Raw genomic sequence first — 8,608 nt, 5'->3', positions numbered from 1 at the left:
CACTCACCCACCCACCTACCCAACTCACCCACCCACCCACCCACCCACCCACTCACTCACTCACTCACTCACTCACTCACTCACTCACTCACTCACTCACTCACTCACTCACTCACTCACTCAATCAATCACTCAATCACCCACTCACTCACTCACTCACTCACTCAATCACCCACTCACTCTCTCACTCACTCACTCACTCACTCACTCACTCACTCACTCACTCACGCAGTATAACAGGTTTATCACAACCATGTATTATGCTATTACAAACCCATAAATCTAATCAGATATTCTAAATTCAATGTAATCAAATGGTTTATACATTCAATGAAAGCAAACAAACGGGAAAATAACAAAGCAAAAGGAGAGAGGGGGAAGAACGCATAAGAAATGGGGTTGAACAGAAGGGAGCGTGGAGAAAAGGGGAGAAAGAGAGATGGAGAGAGGAAGAAAGGGGGATGAGAGCGAGCTAATAAGAAAGGGTGTGAGAGAGGGGGAAGATCGGGGGAGGGAGAATGAGAGTGAGAAAGAGAAGGAAAGACACATCACGTGACAATTGACAGGAATACAACATATCACACCAGGTTAACGACATGACATGTACAGGTGTGCGAGGGCGTTACCTGGACTGTGCTAGCACGCCGATGACCTCTGCGTAAAGGTCAGCAACAACATGATGGTTGACGGCATACGGACCAAGCTGTGACCTAGCAACACATCAACACACAGTATATAACACAACTATCCACTTCTCGCTTGCCACGACACACAAACAATTCAGAATTCCCATCCAATAAACAAGTGCAGCTTCGTGAGCTACGATCTAAAAATACATCCCAAGTGACAGGTCTTGCTTACGTCCTCGAACACTACAGCTTGCGTTTATACTAGCGGTACGAGTTGTAATAAATACATAATAGAGCTGTTATGGTGAGCTCGGCACAGATATCCTATCAGTGCGTGTGCTCGTGCACACGTGCATGTGTGCATGCGCACGTGCAGGCGCGCGTGTGTGCGTGCAGGCGTGCGTGTGTGCGTGCAGGCGTGCGTGCACGTGCAGACGTGCGTGCGTGCGTGCGTGCGTGCGTGCGCGTGCAGGCGTGCGTGGAGTTTACTGCAGCTACTCGCTGCATTGCTTTATGACGTCGCACACGACGCTATCATCTCCATCCGATAACTCCTATCATCTCCAACGTCATCAAATGTTACGAGGACGGGTCGTTAACGCTGAGCTAGCCAGCAAGCGTAAATGCTGTCATTGTACATAGCTTGTGCAGTAGCCTTCACATCCCCCACCTTCCCCTGCATTCGGGCACAAATGTGGCATCATGTATCTGATATTCACACACAGTGGATACGGTTACGGTTTTTTACTAATGCGCTCAGTGTGTAAGCCACTCTATTTTCTGCTTCCGCCGGCAATTTGCAGTGACAATACTAGTTCATGACTGTGCATCTGGGATTTGCCTTGCCACGACTTGTGCATGACGGCATGCCTGCAATTTCACTTACCCATACACTCGTGCGTCTGTGAATTGCTTCGACTAGTAATGAAATGTGGAATTTGCTTATGCATCCATGTATTTGGTTTGACTATACACTCACACATCTCAGGTTTGACTATAGTATATACGTGATACGCACATATAGTCGCGTATATGTGCCTCTATACTAATGCATCTAATGCATCTGGGACTCATCTATACTTACGCATCCTTGTATTTGAAGTGCTTGAGGGCCATGTCCTCTATGTGTAGGATGAGCTCATCGTGACCGGGATGCACCGGCAGCATCTTCAACACCTCGATCAGCACCAAGCAGAAGATGAAGTCAACGGCCAGCTGCAAAGCAGACGTACGTGTATGCAGTCACCCTCATATTCATATCTACCTGTGCACCTGCATGTCTGTCTCTCTGCCTGATTGCATGCCTGCCTGTCTGGGTGTGTGTGTGCAAGCGTGCGTATGCCTGCCTGCTTGCCTGCCTGTCTGGGTGTGTGTGCATGCCTGCCTGCCTGTCTGTCTGTCCAACTGTCCGTCTGTCTGTCTATCTATGTATCTATCTATCTATTAAGCAGGTACATCATCATCATAATATTATGTGTACGCGTGTTTGTTGTCATCACAACGCACGTACATGTGAGCAACCTCATCATGACAGTAGCTTAATCCGCTCACGTGGTGCCCTCTCGTGGCAGCTGCATAACATCGCGCACGTACGTGCGGGTACGACCGGGTGTGATATTTCCGCTGGAAAATCGCGTTAGGAAAGAATTGGTGGCCGTCCGGTAACAGGCTGTGCCCGCCCGCTCGCTCCCTCGTCACACGCTGGCTGCAGCCACACGACCATTAATGTGGTGAGTAAACACTGCTGGCACTGCCGTCGCTGCTGCTGCAGTGTGTGTGCCCTGGTGAAACCAGAGGCGGCTTGTCTCAATGCCACCAAGAAATGGATAGTGCAAACAAAGCTACGCGCGGATTGTATCGGGGCCCTGTTTGAACGAGGGTGTGTTGATTTATGACGCGGTAAGAACGCGTGGCAGGCACCGTAAAAGGCAATACCATAGAAGTAGTTATTGCAGGATGCAAGTAGTAGTGGTGTGGTAGAGATTAATGATGAAAGTTAATTATGCGAGTTAATTGATCGCTCTGTCTCAGCGAGATAACCACCCTCTTGGATATTGTGGTAAGATGTGGTATTGATGCAAGATTGTGGTCAATCAACAAAAATTTGTACAAATTTTTCACGCGTGTATGCCGAAATGACGGCTTTGCGGCACTTCATCCCCAAGCAATATTTTTAGAATCTCCAATCTCGCAATGCTGAATGGTTAGAGTTGCCTGTCAGTCACGCCAGGCGCGGATAGGTCAATTGTAATGCTTTGTGGGCGTTTCTCTGCAGCAGTAGTGGCTGCAGCTTAACATGAAGCTCGTTCCTTCACGCGATGGTAGTCTCGGCGGCATTATACTCACGTCTCTGCGCTCCATCAGGTAATCTTTCTCCACTCTCGGCTCCCTGTCGAAAAATAAAAGCAAGTCGCACGTCAGTTATAAAGCATAGTCATCGGCGTGTTGATTGTGCAAGTCATGGAGGGGTGGCGAGGGAGATGCCACCAGCTGACGTGTGAAGGTGGGGGTGTTACTGTCATGCAAGCAGAAATTCTTACTTCACCATGTTATCAGTCACAACTCATCCTGAACACTGGACAGTGACTGTCTGGTAGGCAGTGAATAAATATTGAAAGGACATTACCTAGAAATTGACTGGACACTGGCTTGATATTGGTTGGTTATTGACTGGATATTAACTGGACCACAACTAGACTTTAATTGACTGCACACTGACTATTCAATTCAATTCAATTCAATTCATTTCAATTCACTTTATTTACACTTATGACAATTACATTTTGAAAGAATCATATTGGTTAAACAAATTTATTGGCAAAACTGATAAATTTAAAGAAATGTAACTAAATATATAGAGGTGATGGAGTCGAAGTGACAATTCAGTCTTCCAGTCATATCAGCCACTCCAGTAGATCACAAAATAACTATATGATGACAAAAATACAGAATTACAGAATGACTAGAAATAGATTTGGCTTGGGTTTTGATTTGGCATTTCCTGTGCAATAAGCGATTGGACATAGATTGACCCGACATAGACTAGACAATGATTGGATATTGACTGAACACTGACTGCACATTGATCGATTCATTCATTCAATTCACCACAGATGGAGTGTTTTGGTTCTACAGAGAAGCTGAAACCTTTCAGTTCAGCATCCGTGATGTGAAAAATTATATATAAACACTGTATATATATATATAGATATATAATATATAACACGCACACGCATTTTCCCCTTCAGCAATTATAGAGCATTCATGGCGGCGATGCGCAGTTTCTCTGCTGGGCAGACGGCGCCATGGCAACCTGCAGACAAACTCAAACTAGCGAACATATTGCTTTTATACGCAGAGCGTGCGTGCACGTTTGGACGAATCTCTCCAGAGCAGGCGGCATATAGCGGATGCATTATTCATCACCCGCAGCAGAAACCCCACGCAGACCACTGGGAACTGGGCTAGCTAGGCTACCACCATCTCCACTTCAACACAGCCCCTTTCCTCCTGCTCACAAGTACTCACTGATCCTCATCCCTGCACGCTTCAGTTTCCTTCCCCACTCCTCACAAATGCACACCGCATCTTCTCTGAATGCTTCAGCATCCACCCGCTCCCAACCCTCCGCCTTCGAAACAAGGCAACAAACGAGATCAATGCATGTACAATTCCATTTACCCCTTTTTTGCATTACGCGAGCACGCACACGTTATTTGCTGAATGGAAAGCTACCGTCGTGAATCCGTAGATATAGAGAAAAAAGCAGCTAAACAGTGCCATCCTTTTATTTCCGTGACGACGAGGATGCTGGGATAAATTATCATCGTCATAACAACGCAGATACGGACGTGATAGCGTGCGCTGCGCTCTAATTGAAGAGATGAATTTTCCAGCGTGCTGCGTCACGCATCTTGTAGTTATCACTTACAGCAAACGAACTCTCGCGGTTTTCACTAGTCTGTGCAACGCTGCACGCTAGACTGTTCATGCTAAATCTGTCCGCTGAATCATCTCTCATTAACATAGCCTTTCTCATGATGAAAGCTGTGACCAACTATATCCAGTACAGTAAGCGAACAGATGCTGGGGCAGCAGCGGAGTTAGAGGAGGATGGATGGAAGGGCACTTGACTAACTTCTGCTAATATGAAAACCAAACGTAAAACCTACAAATGTCATTTTCAGTAAAATAAGCCTCGCTGCCATCGATTCGTCGTTGTTGATCCTATTCAGCGATTCTGTTTACTTACGGTATTAGTTAAAGGTTTACTGACTACAGTCCCTCTCTCTCTCTCTCTCTCTCTCTCTCTCTCTCTCTCTCTCTCTCTCTCTCTCTCTCTCTCTCTCTCTCTCTCTCTCTCTCTCTCTCTCTCTCTCTCTCTCACACACACACAGCAACTCACGAGTTTTTCACGTCCTGTTCCGCCGACGTAAGAGAATGTCAATCGGAGAAAAAGGCTGAGTCACAAATTGTCAGCTCATCAGCATGCCTCGTGCATCAGCGTGCTCTCTCTCCCTCATTAATACTGCTTCTCATCACGACGGGGGTTTGTCACACACACGCACGCACGCACGCACGTACGCACGCACGCACGCACGCACGCACGCACGCACGCACGCCGTATAGTAGACAACAACCCCAGTCTCTGTGGGGAGTTTTTTTTCGGAAAACCCCTTCGTTGGTGCGAGACGGAGAGCAGAGAAAAAACCCAGGGGTGCGAAAAAGCGTAGCTAACACGTGCGGACAGTGTGTGTGTGTGCGTCAGCTGATGTTGTTAGCCTCATTAATCTAGCTGCTGCTTGACACACACGTGTGTGCATGCATGCGTGCGACGCGTGCGCGCCTGCGTGCGTGCGTGCGTGCGTGCGTGCGTGCGCGCAGGCAACGCTGTGGCTGTGTATGTACGGCTGCAAGCTCTGCTGCACAACCGCACATGCTGAGCATACAACACGCGTGTTGGCTGAGGAGAGACATACTGAGAGACAGTGACAGAGCGACTGAGAGAGAAGACAAAGAGAGTGATAAGGAGAGAGAGAGAGAGAGAGAGAGACAGAGATGAAAAAGCAGCTGAGAAATGGCGTCAGATCTCCTGTTAGCAATGCCACCAGGCAAGTCCACTCACGACTATCATCTACGCATGCAAACAACCGTGGAGTAACAAACCCCGTCGGCGTAACCCCCCAGCCCCACCCACCACGCACACGCACGCACGCACGCACGCACGCACGCACGCACACACGCATGATCGCCAGCAAGCGCACACGCACGCACGCACGCACGCACGCACGCACGCACGCACGCACGCACACCCACTCGTCCACCTACACGCCAGCATCATGCGCTCTTCCACCTTACCCTTTGGTCTTGGCGCTGGCTGCTGCCATCGCCGTGGCAACCTTCTGCCGCTGCTGCTGCAGGAATCCATCCTCCTCGAACTGTCGCTCATACCAGCTGAAGAGTGTGCGTAGCAACGACGGAAGGCAGTGCTCGGCGACCGAGTTCAACCCGCTCAGAAGCTGTGAGCAGAAGATTCAGTGATGTACTGATAAACTCGGCAAACATACCAACAATTACGCAGTGACCAGTATGTCATCGTAATTTCATATTAATATTATATATTATTGGATTAAAATTCACAGAATGACGATGCTATTATTATTACCGTTGTTGTTGTTGTTGTTGTTGTTGTTATTATTATTGTTGTTGTATTAGTAATAATATTAGTATTAGTATTAGTATTAATGTCACACGCCTGTAACCTGCACTCTCATATATAACTTGACAACTAAGAAAGATGGCCGAGACAACCTGGATCTACATTTTATAATCTCTCAACTTACATACTCCATATACTCATACACATGAACAATATAGGCTAGATATACTGGTGAGGTATATTTTATATTTAAAAAAATAGGCAACGACTTGCTTTATGCAACTTTGTGGCACAGAAAATATTATAGAAAATATTATCACAGAGGTGATGCAAGAAACAGGAAGGATCATTTAACATAACACGTGGCAAAACACTAATGCACAAAGCATGTGCAGCATATGGCTGCTAGTTCTCTGTACTGAACATCACCAGGAGCATCGGTGTCATCCTTACCAGTAACAGTACCATCACCATCATCATCATCATCATCATCATCATCATCATCATCATCATCATCATCATCATCATCATCATCATCATCATCATCATCATCATCATCATCATCATCATCATCATCATCACAATCACAATTACCATAATCAACAAAAACAACAACAAAAAATACAATAACAACAACAAACTACAAGCAAAAAACAAAAAACTACAATAGCTACTTGTAATATCATAATTATCAGCAACAGCATCAGTGTCACAACAGTTACCTGATCGAAATGGGGGTCCTCTCCTCTCTGCAGGGACTTTGAGAGTGGTCGCTCCTACAAGACAAGAACAAGAACAACTATGTTAACATAGATCTATGTTTCTGAGTTAAAACGGGTGGCTGCTAGACTGTATGTATGCACGTCTACAAGGGGTATATTCTTAGTAACTGTTTTCCTCCCACATATATATATATAGGGCCCACAGTGTATGGTTGACCCACTTCACTCTTCCACCCATAACAACTGACATAATTAGACTGGAAGGTGAAGAAAGGAAAGCACAGATAGTTAGTAGGACGCAGAGTAGCAGCGTGGGACACAGCATGAGCCACGTTGATGATAGGAAGCCAGACGCAGCATCCACTCAGCCTCTCTCTACTGCACACTTAATGTAATTCTGCACAATAGCCATCGTCCAGAGAAACTCATGTGCTGAGCGAGAAAATCGAATATTTATTTCGGGTCTCTTGCTTTTTTCCCCTTTTCTCTGTTTCTCTCTCTCTCGCTCTCTCTCTCTCTCTCTCTCGCACTCTCATTCTCTTTTTCTCTCTCTCGCACTCTCTTTCTCTCTCTCTCTCTCTCTCTCTCTCTGTCCGTCTTGCGCTTTCTCTCTCTCTCACAGCTGGCTTCGTGTTGATTCAGGCGGAAATCAGTGAGCTGGCAAACAGCTTTGACAAATTTGCCGCCCTTATCAAATCAACGTGACATAACAGGAAGTAAGTGATATAAAGCAAAAGGAAAATCAGATCCGCATAGCCAACAGAAAGAAAGAACCTAAAGGAGGCGGGGGAGGCAGACGAGGGTGGAGGTAGCGACAGAAGGATAGGAAAAGGGCGGGGAAATGGGAGGAAAAAGATGGAGGAAAGGTGGTGAAGATAGAAAGGGAGGGAGGGCAATCTAGCGATCTGCATGCCAATTAAAATGAGCAGGTCACACACTAATTGGGACTTGCGCAGAAGGAAATCAATCAAACTTGTTTTCGTTTTCTCGTTGATCAGTCATTCAAGGACGCCCAGGCGACTCTCCCTATCTACGCCTCCTATCCCTATCTACACCTCGTTTACACGCATTACATCATGACTGACGCGAGTTATCTTTGTCCACACAAAACCTCAAACGACACGTGGAGCTTCGTTTTTTTAATAGGCCTGTTTTAACTGCAAAAAAAATGCGTTTTGAAAGGCGTACGAGTTCGTGGTTATACTTATAGTTCGCTATGACAGTACGCAGTTTTTACACCGCACACAGCATCTTCTAATTTGCGACTCGCAACCTCGCGTGTAATCGTTAGTCATTCTAAAGTTCAACGCAATCAGCTGCCGCGGTTCCCACCGCGCAGCTCATTCCGGTAGAGGGCGCTGTGAAAGACGTCGGCATCGTCACAAGATCACGTGACGCTCTCGCTTTTCGCTCCACCCCGCCGCGGATCCACGGCGGCCGGAAGGTGGCTCTGAGCACGATGCTACTGACTGCAGGCGCTCTCGTTGTGTTGTATGCGAGGCGACGACCCTCTGACATTACACTGTGAGGGTGTAGTATGAAAGTGTCAATGACACTGTAGCTCACCACAAAAAAGGACACAAATGAGTGAGTGAGAA

At 46.8% G+C, this 8,608-nt stretch overlaps 1 protein-coding gene across 1 annotated transcript in view; it reads right to left on the bottom strand.

Moving 5' to 3' along the window:
* The window catches only part of LOC106812378 (protein furry-like), a gene marked incomplete in the record, with an annotated part of 82,470 nt that overhangs the window by 37,306 nt on the left and 36,556 nt on the right, over positions 1–8,608 (bottom strand). Inside the window, 5 exon segments of the mRNA XM_014816237.1 lie at positions 627–710; positions 1,714–1,844; positions 2,976–3,018; positions 5,988–6,148; positions 7,011–7,064. Coding sequence (XP_014671723.1) covers positions 627–710; positions 1,714–1,844; positions 2,976–3,018; positions 5,988–6,148; positions 7,011–7,064 — 473 coding nt within the window.

This window comes from Priapulus caudatus, unplaced genomic scaffold (genome assembly GCF_000485595.1).
Source record: "Priapulus caudatus unplaced genomic scaffold, Priapulus_caudatus-5.0.1 Scaffold641, whole genome shotgun sequence".
NCBI classification, from domain to species: domain Eukaryota; kingdom Metazoa; phylum Priapulida; class Priapulimorpha; order Priapulimorphida; family Priapulidae; genus Priapulus; species Priapulus caudatus.
This window is presented reverse-complemented; position numbering and strand designations above follow the sequence as displayed.